The sequence below is a fragment of the Phalaenopsis equestris genome, unplaced genomic scaffold, assembly GCF_001263595.1.
Source record: "Phalaenopsis equestris unplaced genomic scaffold, ASM126359v1 Scaffold000002, whole genome shotgun sequence".
NCBI lineage: Eukaryota > Viridiplantae > Streptophyta > Magnoliopsida > Asparagales > Orchidaceae > Phalaenopsis > Phalaenopsis equestris.
The window spans coordinates 8,880,548-8,902,083 of NW_018164444.1; the positions used below are offsets into that span (position 1 = coordinate 8,880,548).

Genomic DNA, 21,536 nt, shown 5'->3' on the forward strand with positions numbered 1-21,536 from the left:
TATTAATTTTCCTATGAATCATAATATCAACTAATTCCATTAATTTACCATTGAGAGTGCCTATATTCCAAGATCCTATTCTAATATTAATTTCATTAGTTTCATGGACTAATTTCTTTACCCGCATTCGCCCGTAATGAGGGAACCCTTGCTTATTTAACACTACACCTGGGCGCCGGTGTAGCGGCCCTTGCACACTTTTCACTGTATTCAGGCTATACAGCGCGCGCTTCCAGGGGACGCCCTAGCACTTACACAATGATCAAAAGGATTCATGTCATGATTTTTTCGACAAGTTTTACGCTGGTTGTCGACTACCTAACGCAACCCTCCACTTTTCGCATCTGGGTTTGGGACCGGCAACGGCAGTGTTAATATTTATATATCTATATTATATTTATTTTTAAATTTTTTTATAGAGTTAATATATCTAAATATATATTTATCTATTTATAATACATGCATAGTTATAACTTCACGAGCTTTATATCAAATTTTAAATTATATTTATTAAAGATGTTATTTGCGTTTAGGTTCTTTTTATTTTTATCATATATTTATATTATTACATCATTTAAACTATATAAAATAATTTTAAAATTTATTATATCATTCAGATCAACCCTCAATTCAATCTCGGTTGAACTTTCAAATCTTGAACTTCTCATTCTGGTTTGATTGTCGTACTTATTTTTACAACCTTGCTTTCAATACATAATAGATATTCTGACTAGGCTAAGTCTCGTAAGTTTCTCATTCAACCTTGATTTAATTTGTGTTCGATCTTCGTGCATTGCTAAAACATTAATACCTCACTCAACTACAACAAGTTTTTTAGCATACAATATTTTGGCATCATTTATAAGAAACAATCATAAGTTACAGGGGAAACTCTTACTGCAATCTCAAAATGTCGTTCATGTTAATATTTCAGAAATGATTGTAATATGAGTCCTTTTTCCATACATAAAATGATGTTCTCGTTGCCGCAATTTTCAGAATTTCACATATGGCAAAGGACCATCATGCATTGTTCTATCAAGCCTTTTCTACCACCCTTAAAATCCAAGCTTGCATTTAATTCTACTACCTCTCAATGGGGATTTAGACCAAAATGGGAGATTTAAAAAAGCTCTAAGATTTGAAAGATTCCTAAGCTCCGTCTATCCATTACTACCGAACTGTTGTTGCTCGGTCATTGTTGACATTGCCGCCTGGCCGTGCCATAAAATGTCGCCATCATCAAGTTGCACAAGCAAATTGCCACCATTTGCCCATCCGCCGGCTAGATTGCTACCATTCGCCCACTATTATTGGGTCATCACCCTCATTAGATCATTGTTGGTCGTCTATTGCGCTATATGATTTTCTGACCATCGTCTCTTAAACATAGTTAACTAGCTACTAATGCTTGCCAAACTTATCATCCATCAAACGACAAAGCTATCAATGCTCAAAATCACTTATCAAGTTGGAGTAAGTCGTAGATGCACGCTAATACCTCTTATATAACATGTATATGACATGCCCAAGAGATAGCCTTGATGAAAAGCAAATAGCGAGCAGAGTACTCATAAAAATAATTTCATGAGGTACAAGAGTAGTTATGCTCGTAAAGAAGTCTCGTTAAAAAGCTAGTAGTGAATAAAATCCTCAGAAAAAAGATTATGAAAATAAATGGTCCAAGAGTCTCTACTTATTAAAAATTCGAAAAAATTAACAACCTTAAAAGACACATGTATATTCAAAAATTCTCAAAAGGTTTAAGCTTAAAAAAATACATGTACATTCAAAAAACCTTAAAAGGCACAAACTTCAAAAAGTACAATACATTTAAAAAATCTCAGAAAGCATAAGTGTCAAAAGGTATAGATTCACTAAAAACTTCAATGTCATAAGCCTCGGAATGTAAATTTAAAAAAAAAAAAACCTTGGAAAAAAAAGCTTAAAAAGCATATATTAAAAAGTCTAAGAACATTTAAAAATCTTAGAACATACAAGTACAATAAAGCCTTAGAAGGCACAAGCTTAAAAAAAAAAGATAAAAATCTTAAAAGATTTAAGTTTCAAAAGTACACACTAAAAATTTTAGCAAACAAAAAGCCTCAGAAGACAAAGGTATATTTAAAAATCTCAAAAGATAAAAGTCTCAGAAAGGATCGGAATCACAAATACTCTCACTGAAGAGGTTGTTGACTTCAATTTTGGTCAACATCTTCCTCTTATAGACCCTATTGTCTAGGCTTAGGAACCCTTCCTAGTACCTCCTAGGTGGTTGGGTTGGTCCTAACCGGGTTAGGTCTGGCTAACCTAGTCTAATTGACCTAAGACTGTCTGTGTCGACCTTGAGTTGGCTTGGGTAAGCTTTTTTGGCTTAGACGGGCTTGTGTTTGGTTCTAATTGAAATTAAAATTAAAATCAATCTAAACTTAAATCTGATTTAACTTAACTCATAATCAAACTTAAATTTAAATGAAGTTTAACTTACGTTTAACTTATTATAAAGTGGACCCAGATTAATATTAAAATAAACCTAAATATAAATTTTAAAAGTAAATATAATTCATCTTTAAAATTAACTAAAAAATTACAACTTAAACTTAAACTTAAACCAAAATCAATAATCTAAATTGAATCCAAGTATATATTTAAATTTAAAATAAACTAAAACCTAATCTAAGCAAAAATCTAAATTAAATAAAATACAAAAAAAAATTAAATATTAAAGTAAAATTTAAAGTGAAGTTTGAATAAAGCTTCAAATTTAATACAAATATTAACACTAAAATTAAAAATGAACTAAAATAAATCTAAAATGAAAATATTAATTAAAATCAAATTAAACAAAGCATAAAACTAAGAAAGATTTACATATGTACCACCTTTCTTAAGCATAAATATTTAAATGCATATGAATTGGGTGGTATGTATTTACATTTTCCTAAAATTAAATCTAATAAAAATATAAACATTTAAAAAAACTAAAAATAAACTAAATTAAATTTAAAACTAAAACATTAATTAAAATTAAATTAAATTAAAATATAAAAATTTAATTTAATTAAAACAAACCAAAACTAAATTTAAGACAAAATTATACCTAGATTAAACTAATAAAATGAAAGAGAAAAGAGCTCAAATTTAAGCCCTAAATCTCTCACATTCTAGCCCTAGATCATTTGATTAAGGAGAGGAGGGGGACTTGAGCCTTCAATTTCCCTCCGGTCTAAACCCAAGCTTTTTTTCCCTTTAAATCTTGGCCATTGATTTTAAATCAAAGAGAGCGATTAAAAGCCTAAGAAAGCTACGGCCTCTCTATTCGCTCAAGCCGAAAGAATTGCACAACCACACACTCTTCCTTCTCGTGAATTGCACGAACCCCCTCCTTAATTCACGAAACCAAGCAGGAAGCCTGCAGCTTGTTTGCCTGAAGCTGAAGGAACTGAAGCCCCTTCCTCCCTCATTTCTCTCGTTTGCAGGGCATGACGAGCCTTCCATAGCAGTCGAAGCCTCCCAAGTGATTTTTTAGCTTCCCCATTCTCTCCCTTGTGCGAAAGACGAAAGAGAAATTGCTCCACTTTTTCTTCGTGATTTGCTCGAGCACTCAAGTTCAAAAAAATCAAAAGCCTTCTTCTTATCTTTGTTCTAGCTAAAGCGCCCTTGACTCTTTGATTCTCAAGATTAGCAAGTTGTCGCCCTATTGTAAAAGCATATCCTCTTTTGAAATAAATTTTTGTGCTATTTATTTGTTTGTTTTGTAGAAGTATGTAAATATTAGATACATCTAAATCAGGATGAATGCATGGATGAAATGCTTGTACGCAATGTTTGACCATGTTTCATACAAGCATTTCATCTATACCCTTTTTTATGATTTAAAAATATCAAAGATTTACATACTTCTAAGAAAAAACAAACTAATACATAAATTTATTTCAAAAGACAATATATTTTTGCTATGGGGCAATGACTTGCTAATCCTGAGAATCTAAGAGTCGAGGGAGGTTTGTTTAGAGCTTCTAAAAGAAGAAGGCTTCTGATTTTTTTGAAAAGTAGTGCTCGAGCAAATCACAAAGAGAAGAGGAGAAAGTCCTCTTTCAACTTTGCACGAGGAAAAGAATGGGGAGAGCCAAAAACTTCACATCGGACTTAGGGTTTTCAGTTCATTGTTGTCCTTGGCGTGATGCGAATGGGGCTTCGGCCTCTTTGGGAGACTATCCATGCCTCTTGCATTCGAACGAGAGAAGTGAGGAGAGGAAGGGGCTTCAGTTTCATGCAAACAAGGGGAGGTCTATTGCTTGGTTTCATGAATGGAGAAGGAGAGGGTTAATGCAATTTGCAAAAATAACGGGGTTGTGCTATACTTCTGGCTGGAGTGAATAAAGAGACTGAAATTAGAGTTAGGGCTAAATAATGAGGAGTTTTTAGGCTTTTAATCCCTCCAATGGATTTAAAATCAATGGGCGAGATTCAAACGGAATAAGGGTTTGGGTTTAGGCTAGAGGGACATTGGTGGCTTAAATTCCCCTCATCTCCTAGATCAAAAGATCAAAAGCGAGAATGTGACAAGGGGTTTAGGGCATGAACTTGGGTTCTTTTCTCTTTCATTTTTAAATTTTAATTTATGTTTAATTTTGTGTTTAATTTAATTTAGGTTTGTCTTATTTATCTTAATTAAATTGAATTTTATATTTTTATTTAATTTATTTTTATTATTGTTCTACTTTTAAAATTAGTTTGTTTATATTTAATTCTGGTTTTAATGTTTATATTAAATTAGATTTAATTTTAGAAGTATTTACATACATACCACCCAATTCAGATATTTATGTCTAAAGATGTGTGGTATATACATAATTCTTTCTTAGTTTCATGCTTTGTTTAGTTTGATTTAAATAATATTTTTGTTTTAGATTTATTTTAGTTAGTGTTCAATTTTAATTTTAATATTTGTATTAAGTTTGGAGCTTAATTGAAACATTAATTAAATTTTAGTTTAATTTCAATCATTTTGATTAGTATTATATTTTAAACTAGATTTATGATTAGATTAGGTTTTTGTTGATTTAAATTTAGTTTCATTTAAGTTTTGATTTAATCCTGTTCGAGTTGATTTTAATTTCTTTTCAATTTAAATATATGTTTGAATTCAATTTAGATTATTGACTTGGATTTAAGTTGTAAATTTTAAGTTAACTTTAAGATGAAATAAATTTAATTTAAAATTTATATTCAAGTTTGTTTTAGTATTATTCTGGTTCTACTTTATATTATGTTCAACTTAATTCAAATTTCGGTTTGAATCTGGGTTTACTTAATTAGATTTAAGCTTGAGTTAATTTTAATTTTAATTTTGATTTGGACCACACTCGAGCCTGTCTAAGCCAACCAAAGCATACCCATGCTAACCCAGGCCCAACCCTGTCAAACCTGAATCAACCAGGCCAAGCTAGGGTTAGCCGGACCTAACCCAAGTCAACTTGACCTGGTCAAGACTAAGCCAACCACCTAAGGTACTAGGAATAGATCCTAGGCCTAGATAAGAGGGTGGTTAGGAAGATGAAGTTGACCAAAAATGAGATCAATAGAGACAATATGTTATAATTGCAATACACTTGATATCTAACAAGAATTATATCTTAAAGACATATAATGACTTACTCTTAAAAATTCAAACACATGTGCATGAAGATTAATAGTTTATTAATTATCATGATTATATTTGACACATGGATATTGAATTTCAACCAAGCTAACATACATTCATGGGATATGAATACAGCAAGTTTTATTTCATAGTATATACAGATCTAATATATCCACATGAGATTATCCTGCTCGACATCAAAATCACTAGTAATTTTTTTAAGTTTTTCTATAGCCTTCAAACACCACCTCAGCGTTCATTGGATGGTCTCATCCTCCTTGATGTTTATAGAAAGAATAAAATATATGGCTAGGTCGCAACTCATTTCAATGGCATAAAAGCCATCACCAATGCTCGACACTATCAAAATCAGTATTCAACATGCATATCTTGTAATAAGCGGCCTCTTCTTTTGTAGAAATCAATGACTTCACTAATATTGGAGTTCAATGTCCACATCAAGTTGAAATAAAATATGGTTTATTTAACAAGGATAGTCAACCTCTATTTTAAAGAACAACTAGAGCCTCGTCGTAAGAATTATGGATCTTAATCGGCGTCAGAACTAGTCCATCTATGATGAAAATCCCAGGCTTTTGGTAGAGACACTGAAATCAGCAAGAGGAAACTATATTTTGCCTATGCATGACAATATTTAACCTCATTTAAGAGGAAAAAATTAAAGCCTACAAGAAAATATGGAGAATGTCAGGTTTCCCCTCATCCAAGAGTATTTATATATAAAATGAAGGCATAACCACCGTTGATTGAAAATATCACATCATTAATCTCAGCTGACATTAAAATTTTATCAGCTCATAATCTTTGGTTGGAAATGTCAACTCTAGAATATCAGATGAAATATTATCACTCGTGCAGCCAAGATGGTAGGTGACTCATCAAAAAAGAAAAAAAATCTAATGACTCAGCCATCTACACAGAAAAGTTTCCTGATATAGCTAGTATGTGGGCAACTTGTTTCCTCCTAAACTTTCCTGCCATCACATTCCAACAGTTAATTCTAGTGCCAGATGTGTTCATTCTAAACTAATTATCTACAAAGATGATCTGATTATTCAAGTGATGCATACGAACATTTGCAGAGCTTTTCTGTACATATTTGTATGGATCACACAATTAATAAAAATGACTAACTCAAGGGGCAATACTTAACTTAATGTTACCTAATGGTTGTGTTTCATAGAATAAGATACAAAGAAAATGAAAGCATTTGAGATTACAAAAAGAAAATGGAAGAAATATGCACATATAAAACACCCGTTTAGTGAGATAGATATACCAAAAAATGCATATTTACCTGCGTACATGCATCCATTCTTATCAACAGCTCGGTAAAATGGATGCGTCTTCTTTTCTTTAGCAGCAAGCTGCAGATCACCCCAAACACGATCTCTGTCTAATTTTGTTACTCTGCCTGATTTCACAACCTAAAATTGAGAAATTGTCACATCGCACTATATACAATATCAAGATTATCAAAATGCAAAGGAGAGCATACATTTTTGCTTCGTTAAAGTGTTTAATCATAAATATTTCAATAGCATTAAAACCATCAGATACAGCGCACGTGTCAAGAAAAACATTGCATTATAGAATTTCCTTTAAAAAGTATACGTATTATTCATCAATGAATGTTGCTTTGGATCCCAAAAAGATGCTTTTAATGGCTGCGCGGAACAGTATATATGTTAACTCGTATCAAATTCTTCGAGTTAATGAAAATGAAACAACTCCAGCCACTTTTCTCCACATAAGAAAACAACTTAATAGCCTGGTAACAATGTCAAGCGCTTAAAGAGAGATAAGTCGCAAAGGAAGTCATAAACAGAACGGCAAATAACTGAAAAACCAAAGTGGCTGGACTAGAAGTTGAAGATGCAAGAACACTAGCACACGAACTCAGAGACTTCTCTCAAGAAAATTCAATAAAAATTGTAATAACAGAAAATAAATAAAAAAAATTAAAATGATAATAATAAATCAAATAGGTACTAAGATAAAAACCCAATCGGTTACGACTTAAGAGTCGTATTACACCATTCGAACCACTGAACGAACGAGCGCTCGAAAGGGAGAAACAAGATATCTCGTGCGTGCCCTAGCCAAGAGAAAGAAGAAAGAAGGGGAAGAAGAGGAGTAGAGAGTATCCCTACCTATTACGATGCCAAACTCCAGCCAGGCGTCGAGCCGAGCGAAGGAGAAGAGGTCGCAATTTCAAGCACTACTACTGTGTGAAGGAGAGAGGGAGAAGAAGAATGAGGAGGAGAAGTCAAAGGAGGAGGAAGAAACCTTTGCACAGTGCTAGTGTGGAGAGATTGGATGAAGATATATGTGTGTGTGTGTTATTTAAAATTTAAGATTAGTTGTATGCAATATTAAGATTGAAACTAATGAATCAAGAAAATTGGGGGAAAGACGTGACGTGAATTTCATGCGAGGGAAAGGAAAGAGTTGCTGGCAACCAAACGGATTTTAAGGTATGTTAGGGTCTTAATTAAGTTATTTAATGAATTTGTGGGTATAAATGCAATGCCAAATTTAATTAGGACTTTAATACATAGATTTTGACTTTGAATGAGAGGATATTTGTGAAGCGAGCGGGAAAGGGAGGAGATCGAAGTGAAAGCTTATAAGGTATATGTTAAACCTTATGTTATTAATGCAATCAATGATGTAATTAGCTAAATTAATTAATGTTATTAAAATTTATTTAGATTAGGAATTTTGAACAATCAGATAAATCCTTGGGATTTGAAGAAGGCAAATAATCATAAAGTTAAAAGAGGTTAGTGTTTTAATAATTCTTTTATATTTAAAAAAGACTTTCTTTATGATATAATTATTATATTTATATGCACATATAATTGGCTTAGGTGCTAGGAAGTGAAGTGAAGGGTTAAACTTTTTCAGAAATCTTTTAATGGCAAAGGTGAGCGATTATTTTTTTTTATGCATTAAATTAATAAATATCTTATTAAATGATTAAAAACAAGTATTTCATTAATGTCAGGTATTTTGAAAATCTCATATGATATCACAATTTTAAGGAAATAATTGATATGTGAAAGTACATTTTAAATGATTTTAATTAATATGAAATGTTAAGTAAAAGATTAAGTCATACAGGATTACCAATATAGGGTACTAACAGATGATGCAATGTACCCGTACATCTTAAGAAAAATGCTAAAGGTGTATATTCAGGTACAATTTGAGGGTATGTTTGGACACAATTTTGAGGGTGTTTTCAGACATTTTTTAGGATATCTTCGGGTATAACGTTAATCATGTGATGATTATTAAAAAGGTTAAAATGAAAATCACTTAAAGTGAAACGGGATCAGATAAAATTAAAGTGCAATTTTAAGGTTTTATAAATAAATGAGATGGATTTTTTTTATCATTCATGCATAACACAAGCATCGTAATTTAATGCATATTAGAACATAATTACTCACTAAATCATATTTATGATTGAAATTAATGGTTTCTTTTAGGAAAATAAAAATTATAGATTCATTTCTGATATGAAAAACTTGGTTTACCAGAAGAGGACCACAGTAGCTAAGTATTTTTATGATGATAGTTTTTATTTATTGTTTCTTTCAAATATTGATATGTTGTTCAATACTGGTTTGAAATGTTGTCTTTGGATGTTATTTTTGGATGATTTAAATTTTATTGCGCTTTGTAAATTAGTGGCTCTTACATATATATATAGATTGGATGTTTCTGAAATTTTGTGAAAAGTTGTTAACACTTTCCGACTGCTCCCGACTTAATTAATTCTAAGCATCGGGTCAAGTCGTGAAAAGAATATCACTTTTAGAATACTGTTAGAAGTGTGGCAAGCGGTAACTATCTCTTACAAACATTACCTTGGAGAGCAAGTGGTATGATGGGCGAGGAATGCGTGCAAGTTCATTTGCACGATCAACTGCAACAAGCCCAAACTTGGGACCATATCCATCGGCCCACTCCCAATTATCTGATGTTGTCCAGAACAAATAACCAAGAACTGGTACCCCCTAAAAGTCAAAATGTATGCCAGGACATTAGTGCATGGAATAAGCTAACAATCACAATACAAGGTGAAGTCTTAAACCGTTATCATGGCAGCATAAACAGCTAATAAATGCTCCAGCAGGTATGGGCGTCTAATCAAGTCTGTTTCATCCGAAATTCCATTCTCAGTGATGATAAAAGGAATATTCATCTGCTTGTATCTCTCATGGTACATATGCAGCACTCTAAACAAACCATCGGGATAAACAGCTCGACCAGATTCACTATATTCCTCACTATCCACCAGCTTCAAGCTAGGCCCAGTAATAATTTCCTGATCATAAAAAACCAATCCGTTATGAGAGTTACTGCAATCTTTGGTAATTCTTGCAAAAAAAAAAAGAAAAAAAAAATTTAATGAGGGTATCCGTGGGACTATTGCATCTATCTAATTTCTCTTTCTTTATATATAATAATAATAATAATAACTAACCTGCCCATAATAGTTTATTCCTAGAAAATCCAGCTTATCACATATGGTATCTATTATAGGGAAAAGCGTTAATGAATTCGCCAGCATAACAGCAGCAACATCAAAGAGGCCATATGGACGAGTAAAGGAGACGTGGTGTGCAATCCCCACCATGGTCTTTCCACTATTCTTGCTGTCAGGACAGAAACATTTATATTAGCCATATCGCATGATAAATTTACCATAGTAAGAAAACACACACACGCACACATCAAAGCATGCATGCATGCATGCATATAATTTAAAGCACTGGCCTCTCTTCATGGATATAATCATAGGCCATTGAATACGCAACAGCCATATAGTGTAAGGCTTGACTAAATACACCAGAAGGTAAAGTAGAGGTCGCAACTTCAATCATATCAGGATTTCCTCCTGGCCAAGCACCCGCACAGTACGTTAACAGACAGTATACATGAGGTTCATTAAACGGTACCCAGTAATCCACCAGATCTGATACACGATCAACTATTAGCCTGCACTCAGAAAATTACAACTACAGTAAATAATAGGATGAAATTAATGCTTATAAACCGGTTAGTAAAATGAAAACACGAGTGGCAATTACAGTAAATTGTCAGATTAAAATGTAAAAGCAAAAAAGACATTTAAGGATAACATTACGACAAAGCAAAAAAGTACTCATTTAATTGGTGAAGTGATCCATGGTATGCTCTCATTTGCGCCTTCTCCCTTGAAGCCTAGTAAATATTGGAAAGTAGTGATTTTATTTATTCTTATTTATGCACCTCATAAGTAAGGTTTATTTATGAACCTCATAAGTAAGGTTTGCACGCTTCTAGCTACTTTAGCTTCAACACGCAATAAACTATCATCAGAACCAGAAAGCTGCTCAAAATCAGTGACTTCAACATACTCTACAATAATAATACAATTAGGAGCTATCTCCTATGGAAGATTTATAACAGTAGTTATAGTACAAAAAAGATTATGTTAATTTTCACAACTTATTTCAACAAGAAGAGGTTCTAAAAGCTCTAATTCCATAAGACCATCTAGATTTCATTCTAAATTTTGCATGCATGGCTGAACTAAGGAATTTAGAACTGAATCCACCATATGAGAAGAAAAATTTTGATTAGTCATATGCCCCCCTTGCTTCGGGTTGCAAAAATCAATAATAGATGGTTTCCTAAGTTTTGGATCATCTTTGAAGCATTCTAGTTAATTTGAATAGCAGTGCCCAAATTTTTTGTAAAAAATACAATACAAAGGAATACTTCAAAATATAACCTTCTGCCAAAAACCATAAAAAGAAAAATCAATCCAAACCTCCCTATCTAAAAGCCTAGTAATACCATTTAAACTAGAACCCTAACCACAGACGGCCTAGATATTTAGTAGTAGTAGCATCAAAGCCCAGAGAAAAAAGTATAGAATTGTTAGAAAAAGTGGAGAAAAAGTTGAGGAAAAGAAACCCAAACCACAGCGACATGAAATTTCATGGATAATTCAAAATAAGATCACTTTAACACATATCAAAAAAACCATTCAAATAATATCACCAAAAAAATATTGCTAGGAAAATGGTCTAGATTAATCTTCTTTAACAAATAATCTAATAATGAATCAAATAGCCCGATTGAACAATCTCCAACCAAATGCAACTTTGACATGAATGAACATAAAATCTCAAGAATAAGATGCCCCACCAAGAACTTGGCCATTATAGAGGAGCATGGGGTAGCTAATTCAAATACCTTGAAATTAATGTTTTCTTTCAGGAAAAGAAAAACAGTAGATTGATATGTTTGACTAAAAACACTTAGTTTATAGGAAGACTACAGCCGATATATATCATGTTGTGTTGTGATTGTAGTTTATTTTTATATTGTTTACTTCTGTATAGAGATACTATTGTGTTTGTATTAAGATATTTTACTTGCATACTATGTTGTGGTTTCTGGATGATTTAAATGTCCATTTAGTATACTTTGTGGATCTTAGTGACATTTTTACATATATTGGATGTCTGAAAATCTGTGAAAAATAAATTAAATGTTAATATCGTTTGATCATAGTTCATAACTTGATTAATTCTAAACTATCGGGTCGGCTCGAGACAAAAGTGCTATCAAAACGGATTAGGTTGGATCATGATTAAAAAGAGCTAATATGATGATTAAATTAATTCATAAGCAATATTAATAAAGCATTAAAGTATGTTTAATTTTAATCTTTCTTATGCTATTTTAGAAATATGAACAATCAAGGAGAAGAAATTAGAGATATGGTAGAAAATGATGCACCTCCACAAATTACTCTGAACATAAATATTTTTGTTGAGATGATGACTGCAGTAACTCAGATGATTAAAAACTCTCAGATTCAGACCAGTTAAAGTGAGGGAGGCTAGTGTACAAGTACTTAAAACTATTTCAGGATATGAGACCACCTCCCTTTTCTGGAGGAGAGAGTTCGGTGGCTCCTGGGAACTGGATGCTGAGATTGAAAAAGATTCTAAATTGGTTGTCTTATCCACCTGATAGCGAGTTACACTAGCCACATTTGCCTTAGAAGGAGAAGAAGAGAGATGATGACGAGAACAGTTATAAAAGAAATATGATGGTAGAGCCAGCCATATGATATAGTGGGATGAGTTTGTGAGCACTTTTAGAGATTGGTTTGTACTGTTGCCAGCTAGGAAACAGTTGCAGGACCAATTTATTCGATTGGTATAGGGTGATCACTCAATAATGCAGACGAAACATAATTTATTATGCTTTCAAGGTATGCGCTTTACTTGATTCTAAGTGTGAAGGATAAGTGTCACAGGTTTTTGTCTGGGCTAAACGATATGATTAGACATCTATTTATTGCTCTTAGGATTGAAGTAAATGGAGAGGCATCATTTATGTATGTTGTGCACATCAATGGAGATTACCTTGTAAAATCCATGAAATAACGAACAGTTTTCTCCTCTTTCCATCCTCCATATACTCCAGCCCAAGAAGGAAGAGAATGATGAAATAAAGTAAGCATCACCTTCATTCCATATGAACGCACTCTTTCAATGATCCATCTGTACCGCTCCAGTGCTGCAAAGTTTACCTAGAGTACAAATTAAATTTCAGAGCAATAAAAAGAAAAAAGGTTCCTCAAGAACAATACCTAGCCGTAACTTCATAACCTTTTTTCATTTGTTTTTTTTTTTTTTTTTTTATATAATTATTTATTAGTTTTTTTAATTTTTGGAAGGAGAGTGCCAAGCTCAACAAAACAAACAATTTTTGCAGTGATCCATCGGTAAAAAGATGCCACCGTAACCAATATAGCAGCTATAACAAATAACCCAATTGCTTAGTATAGAAAGCAACTGCCATCACAGCCATCCTCTCCTCAAAGAGAAGGATCGCATTCCCAATAGGAAATCAAATCTCTTTCTCCCTCTCCCCTTTCACACAGCATAACCCACCAAACCTCTTTACTTGATCTATCACATACATGAAAGGGCCATCAAGAAAAAAATGAAAACACTGAAAGAAGTCAGAAATTAGATTTAATCTCCTAAGACGTGAGTGTTCTATGGGTACATCCCTGCTGCAGGAGGTCGTTTGTAGAACACTTATGACATAAATATTTGAAATTAAAGTTAGAGTTACCGAACGAATGGTCAACTTACACTATCATTCAGCACATTTTGTGGTTCCTTTGGCATAACTCTTGCCCAATCAATTCCCATCCGAAAAACAGTAATGCCAGTATCCTTGGCCAGTCTTAACTCAGTATCAGGATCAGACCAAAATCTGAGCCGCCTCCGCCTGAAAATGAATCAAACTAGATGGTAGGAATAACTTCTTACGAGAAAAAATCAATGTAAGAAAATTTTACGCAATCATATCTGCAACCAGACAAACTATAGGCTTCAGACGTTGTGTAGAACACATTAGCTACAAAATAGAAATCTACTGATCTGTGAAAGCAAACCGAGAAATAAAGTCCAAGAAGAAGTGGGAATCAGGACTAAGACACGTCTTTCCTGTGAATCAAAGAAATAGCTATAGATTAAATTAAAATGGAATTTTTACTGCCAACACATCTGACATATACCATATTACCAATAACTTAAAGATGTTTCAGGGACTAGAAATGAGTTTTGTGTTTGTGTTGGAGTCATTGAAGCATTTGGCGGTAGTCATCAATCTCAATGTTGGTGGAGTAATTCGAGCATTTTGAAAAGCAATGCAAAACAAAATCATTAACAAACGAAGCCACGCATCAGATGTAGTAGGGTAGCAGAGTGGAAAGCTTGAGGGTTTACTAGTTTCAGGTGTTTAATCAGCGGGATATTAGAATTTATGAACAAACATATAAATCAATGAACTCAAACTAAGTGTATAAATCACAGTACTCAACCTGCCAAACTTTAGGAATCCTCTATATTTTAAATGAGACATGCCAAGGCTTCGACCTATATACTTCTAAGCTACTTATTTTATCAAAATTTCCAAAATTGGATGATGTTTAAAGCTCCAATTGAATATATGAAAAACTATCAGCCAAAGCTACAGTTCAACAGAAAGGAATGCAAATATGGAAAAATGAGCTCACGGATGAGGCACATTGTGCCAAGCAGCAACATTATGGGTACATTCAGTTCTTGAATCAGATTCTGCCTCATCCGAATACTTTTCAAATCCTCTAATCATAGCCTCCATGGCAATCTTAAGGGGCCTTTTTACCTTGCTCTTGGTAGATTCTTCAAAAATGTGACCATCTGAAGATGCTTGCTGAGAGCCACCATCAGCAGCTGCAGAAGCCAATACAGCATGAGTAGATTGCAGCATCTGTGTTTGCTCAGAGTCACCACAGGGCTGTTCCTCTGCAAACTGAAGCCATGCATCATCAAGCCTATCCTCAACATGAGCAGGGGCCGTGGCAAGTCCAAAAAAGAAACCATTTTCCACTGCACAATAGGGTTACAAACCGGAAAACAGAAAACTTTAGAATGAGAAGTCCATTTAAAAATCAATAATACAAATATCGAGTTTTATTGTTATAATTAATTAGTTTTAAATGAACAAAGACAAAAGCTCGGATGAATATTGATAAAGTGCATCCTTCAGGATGATTCTCGGGATACATAATTCAAGGGTTTCCTCAAGATGTCATGTTTAACGTACACACATACAAGTGCAAAGGCACCTAAAGAAAATAAACATACTAGTGGTAAGCAACACAGTATTAAACTATTTGAAAAGGATGATCAATGTACAGAAGCCATACCAATTAGAGGTCATCCACAAATGACTGATATTAGTACACGCCCGTAATACTCGCTCAATAGCACTCACCCTCAGTACTTGCATCACTAGCTACATAAAATGTAAGACTTCCCTTACAAAATTCTATGTTTAATGCAGCCAACCTTAAGCATCGAACTTCGCCAGTTCTTAAAAATAAGGGTCAAGTCTCAAGATGGGGCATAAAATTTTAAGGCATAAAATGCTCTCCTCCAACTTTCACTCCGAATTAGTGTACTTCCTTTCAAATAAAATTGACCTTCCTTGCAAGGGCTCAAGATAGATTTTTCGTAGCGATTTACTAAAGAGATCACAAAGATCCAATCTACTCATAATTTCCTAGAATAAACTATATGCCAAATTTTCTAAAAGAGATTTTTGGCTTAAAAGTGTGACTTTATTTAGGAATATTATAAGTGGAGATGGCAAATTTGTGGATTAGAATAAGATCAAACCGATTGCAAATTGTCCAAGACCTACTACTGTCACTGAGGTCAGGAGTTTTCTAGGTCTTACTGGTTATTTCAGGAGATTTCTAGAGTAATTTTCATAGAGTCCTGCGTCATTATCAAATTGGCTCAAGAAAGTAGTGAAGTTTCACTTGTCAGATCGTTTTGAGGAGACTTTTCACGAGATGAATAATTGTTTAATGTTTTCTTCAGTATTGGTTATTCCTTCAAGTTTATATGGGTTTCAAATTTTCAGTGATGCATCTTTAAAAAATTTGGGGTGTACTTATTCAAAAGGAAGAGTCATTACATCCGCATCATGACAATTAAATGATCATGAAAGAAGCTATCCAACACATGATTTATAGCTTGCAAAAGTTGAGTTTGCACTTAAGATATGAAAGCAATATCTGTATGGAGTTCGATGCAAGGTATTTACTGATTATTAGAGCTTGAAATAAAACTTTACAAAGAAAGAGTTGAACCAGGGGCAAAATAAGATGGTTGGAGTTTATTAAAGACAAAGATTTGGATATTCAGTACCATCCAAAAAAGGCAAAATGGCAAAATGTGGTGGAAAATGTGCCAAGTAGGAAATCATCAATTAATTTGAACTGTTTATTTAATAAGTATAAGCAGTTACTCAAAGATTTGGAGAAGCTAAAGTTATCTATAATTAGTTATAGTGATGATAGTATTGCTCAATTTAATCAGTTGACCGCAAGTCTACTTTAAAAGGCAAAATCAAGGATTCATTAACCAAAGATAGCAGTGTTCAAAAAATCCTGAAGTAGGTTAAGGTGGGCAGTTTGGAGAAGTATATGTTAGATCGAGATGGCTTGCTAAAATATAAAGAAAAGGTTTATGTTCCAGAAATGGATAATTTAAGATGGGAAGTTCTGGATGAGGCATATTTATCTAGTTACATTATTCACCAAGGGAGTAGTAAAATGTACAAGCATTTCAAGGAAACCTTTTGGGGACGGGATTGAAGAGGAGTGTGGTAAGATTTATGATTAAGTGTCCTACATGTCAGCTAGTTAAGGAAAAACATCAACGTCCTAGAGGTTAGTTGCAGCTTTATCGATTCTAAGGTGGAAATTGTAAGAGATTTTTATGGACTTTGTGATTGGGTTGCCTAAATCACGTTAAGTTCGGAATGTTATTTGGGTAATTGTTGACAGATTGACTGAATCTACTCATTTATTGCCCATTAGACAGAAAGATCCAGTTGGTAGATTAGTTGGATTATATGTAGATCAAATTATGAGATCACATGGAGTGTCAAAGTCTATTTTCTCCGATAAAGATGATAGATTTACTTTTAGATTATGGATGATGATTCAGGAAGATTTGGGCACCAAATTAACTTTCAGCACAGTTTTTCACTCTCAAACATATGGTCAGTCAGAAAGAACCATTCAAACTTTGGAGAATCTACTAAAGTTATTGTCATAGACTTTGGTGTAAGATGGAAATCAGATATATCCTTGGTAGAATCTGCTTACAATAACAGTTACCAAGCTAGCATTAGTATGACTCCATATGAAGCTTTGTATGTAAGAAAGTACACAACCCTAATATGTTGGGCTGAAACAGGTGAAAAAAAAACCATTGTAGCTAACTTGGTTGATGATGCCGAAAACGATTATATTGATCAGAGATAAATTGAGGGCAGGATAGGATAGGCAAAAGAATTATTATGATGTTAAGCATAGACCAATGGAGTTCGAAGTTAGAGAATTTACTTTTATGAAACTCAATCCATTAAAGGGTGTGCATATATGTAAGTCCATATGAGATTATTGAGAGGATTAGAAAATTGACTTACAAATTGACTTCACTAACTCATATGCAAGAAGTGCATAATGTTTTAACATTTCTTCACTTGGAAAGTATATTTTAGATGAATTTGTTAAGGTGATGGCAAACTCAATTATATTGAGAAGCTTAGAAGAATTTTGAAATATAAATATAATGTGAAGAAACTTCATAATAGAGAGATCCCATTTGTGAAAATTTTATGGAAGTATGAATCAGAAAAAACTGTTACTTGGGAAAAAGATTCTGATATGCAAGAAAGATAGCCACAACTTTTCATTTAGGTATGTTTGCTTTCATGATATTTTTCAAATTTCGATGATGAAATTTTGATAAGAATGAGATTGTAATAACTAAAATTAAACAAGTAATAATAATAATTAATTAATTAATAATCGAATTCGGAAAAATTGTCCGACATTTTCAAGTATTAGAAGTAGATTTCATTAGTGGTCTTCAGGGAACGAACGGAGAACGAGAGATAGAAAGTGAGAGAAAGAAGAGGAAGTAGAGATTGAACCCTACTATACGAAGGAGAAGAGGAAAGAGAAGGCTCATGTGTGCAGGTAGAGAGTCAAGCCTCACGTGTGACATCATTGTTGTGTCGAGCCCTAATCGAAGGGGTTTTTGTGTCCTTCACCTACCTGAGATTTGACGTGGAGCCCTAGCTGATCAGTCGAGGAAGAAGGAAGGAGGTCGAGCGGCTTGTGTTGTGCTAGTGTAGAGGCGGAAGAAGAAAAGAGACCTCGTGCATGCGAGTAGAGCAGTCGACCGCAATTAAAGGTAAGTTTGATAAAATGTTTAATGGAAAGCTTTAATTTGGTGTGTGTGTGTGTTAAGGGTCTATTTGAGGTAGCTGCAGCTTGTTCAGCTTCTCCCGATAAGCTGCTTATCCTGATAATCTGGCGACAAGCAGCTGATCCGGATAAGCTGTCTGTCTGTTTGGTTTATGTGTTTAGTGAAGAGCTGATTCTGGAAAAATGACCAATCTGTCTCTGTTCTAGATAAGCTGCGGCTGTTTGGTTTGTGCATTTTGTAAACAACTGATTTGCAGATTTTTTTAGTTAAATGAACAATCTGACACGTAAACTTAATATTATTCTAATTAATTCACTTCAGAACTCATTTGACACATACACGCCGCCAAAAATTTGATATTTATAAATTTACCAACCATTTTAACTCAATCATAAAGAGAAGATAAAAGTGAAGATTCAAGAACATGAAAATAACAAATATTCTCAAAACGTCACTGCTGCAAAAACGCCCTCCCAAACGCACCCTAAATCAGGGTCAAAGCAATGAAGTCCCGAATTAGAGGAAGTAAAGGTTACATGAATTTCCTATACAAAGAAAGAGGAAGAATTGCAGGCAGTCAAAGAATTTTTTAAGGTATGTTAGGTTTTTATTAAATTATATAATGAATTTAATATTTGTGTGTGCTATTTATATAATGTTAATAAAAATAAAAATAAAAATAGAACCCTTTAGTCAAAGATTTTTACTTTGTAAGATTTGGAGATAGATATTATTGATATCATACAATAAGGAGAAGGTAAATATTGAGGTTTTATTTATATTAAGTAAATAATTAATAATGTAAATGCTCATTTGAGGTTTAAATTAACCACGAGTTCAAAGTTGATAAATTTGTGGGATTTGAAGAAGAGGTGAATCGACACATTCAAAGAACAATAAAGTAAAAATTTGTAAATTTTATACATTAATTATATAAATTAGTTTATATAAAGGTGACGTTAATTTCATATTAATAATTTTATGAATTATATTTAGTGATTTTAATTTATCAAAGAGTTGAATTAAAATACAATAGAGAGGTCGAAATTTGTTTATGCTAGGGGAAGTAAAGTGAAGGAATAAGTATTTCAAATGTAATTTAAAGCAGGTGAATAATTATTTATTACGTGTATTAAATTAAGGTTTTGATTAATGAGTAGCTAAATTATTGTTTTATATATATATAATCTGAGACATATTATGAATTAAAGAATTACTGAAATGAATGAACGAAAAATTAAAAAGGGAAAATAATGGTTTCATTGACCTTAAATGAAATTAACTAAAAGAAACGAAATGTAAAGGCTTATCTCAATCAGAATTACTCACGGATGGTACTAACAGGGGATGTGATGTATACGTGCATGATAAATAAAATAGTAAAGATGTACCTTCGGGTGCAATTTTTTTATTTTGGAGGTGTCTTCGAGTATGGTCTTCGAGTATGATGATGATGATGATGATGATATGACTTAAAAATGATAAAAAAGCGTAAGTACTTAAAATGAAATGGAAATGATTAAATTTAAAGTAAAAGCTTATGTTTGAATAAATAATAAACTACATTTCTTTTGGTCGTTCATGCACAACTGTATATTAAAATTATAATTACTCGCTAAGTTGTGACAGTTTGTTATTGAATTTAATAGTTTCTTTCAGAAAAAATTATAGATTGATACGTCTAGCAGGAAGGACTTAATTTACAGGAAAATGACTACAGTTGATAAGTATCATGCAATAATATGATTGTAGCTTTTGTTTGCACTGTTTCCTCCAGGATGGTGATATACAATTATGCGTTGGTTTGAAATGATGTTTACATACTATATTATTGTTTCTAAATGTTTTGATTTTTTGTGTATTGTACTTTATGGGTTATTGGTGGCTCTCTTATATATTGGAAATTTCTAAATTTGTGGATCCTTATTTAAATATTAATATCATCCGACCGTCATTCTTGACTTGGTTAATTTTAAACTATCAGGCCAAGTCGTGATAAAAAAGTTGTCGTAGTACAGTACAATCCCCATAAAGCACCCATTGTATTTAAGTGGGTATCTATGATAAGTGGCCATCGACATCCATGATGTGTCTTTAAGCAACCATGATCAATCTGCTCATAACCAAATTTTAATGAAGTGGTCGAGTTAGTTCTCTCTTGCAAAGTACTATTGGCACCTTCGTAATCTAATCAAGTAATGTATATGCCTCTAAAAAATAAAAGGAATTCACCTTGCTAATGAATGATGAAGGATGACAAGATGCCAATGGTAAAAGACAACGATGAGCATATTTCAACTCAAGCCATTCACATTGTAGGTGCCATCCCAACAATTCTAAATGAAACAAGGATGGAAAGTATGAGGCAGTCAAGTCTCAGGCTGAGGTGGGACATGTTTGCGTTGTCCCCTGCTCATCGATCAAGTGTTCAAAAAATTCTTAGATGTCAACCACCAAATGATCCACAATCCTTTTAATGGCGTCATTATCATCAACTCATGCATTCCCAATTTTAGTATTTCCAATATTCTCATTGACAAGAGCAGTCGATTAAACATCGTCGTAGATATTATTGAGTAGGAGTCTTATATGGACTTTCGAAGAATGTTTGGAGTTCAAAGGCATTATTTATCTTCTAAATACCTAGAGGAAGGACGAGTGCATATACAAAGTTATGGCCAACTTGATCATTCGCTAACACCAAACCTCATTTGAACACCTTCAACAAAATTTTGTCTAGTTATTATGTGGCCATAAAATTCAAGATTTAGGTCTTGCTACCACAAGTAACGAAAATTTGTTGCGATTTAGGGTGTATCACCTTAAGGTTGTAAGTTACATCCAAAAATAAGTTCTTCAACTTAATGATGGAAAAGGAGAATCTTGAGGCAATTGAAGATGCCATTATTTCTAGAGACTACCTTTGCACATCAATGCATCCATCAAACAAATTCCCAAGAACCTACTCAATTGTTTTCGAAAGCTGATGAGATTGCAAG

General features: G+C 33.1%; 1 protein-coding gene across 1 annotated transcript in view; it reads right to left on the minus strand.

The window, feature by feature from the left end:
• The window catches only part of LOC110017810 (beta-glucosidase-like SFR2, chloroplastic), a 39,310-nt gene that overhangs the window by 4,419 nt on the left and 13,355 nt on the right, over nt 1-21,536 (minus strand). The window contains exons 2-9 of the mRNA XM_020714923.1: nt 14,778-15,132; nt 13,849-13,987; nt 13,111-13,277; nt 10,460-10,681; nt 10,167-10,338; nt 9,774-10,007; nt 9,547-9,696; nt 6,966-7,095 (exon numbers count right to left, since the gene is read on the minus strand). Of these exons, the coding sequence (XP_020570582.1) occupies nt 6,966-7,095; nt 9,547-9,696; nt 9,774-10,007; nt 10,167-10,338; nt 10,460-10,681; nt 13,111-13,277; nt 13,849-13,987; nt 14,778-15,132 (1,569 nt within the window). The remainder of the gene's footprint in view (nt 1-6,965; nt 7,096-9,546; nt 9,697-9,773; nt 10,008-10,166; nt 10,339-10,459; nt 10,682-13,110; nt 13,278-13,848; nt 13,988-14,777; nt 15,133-21,536) is intronic.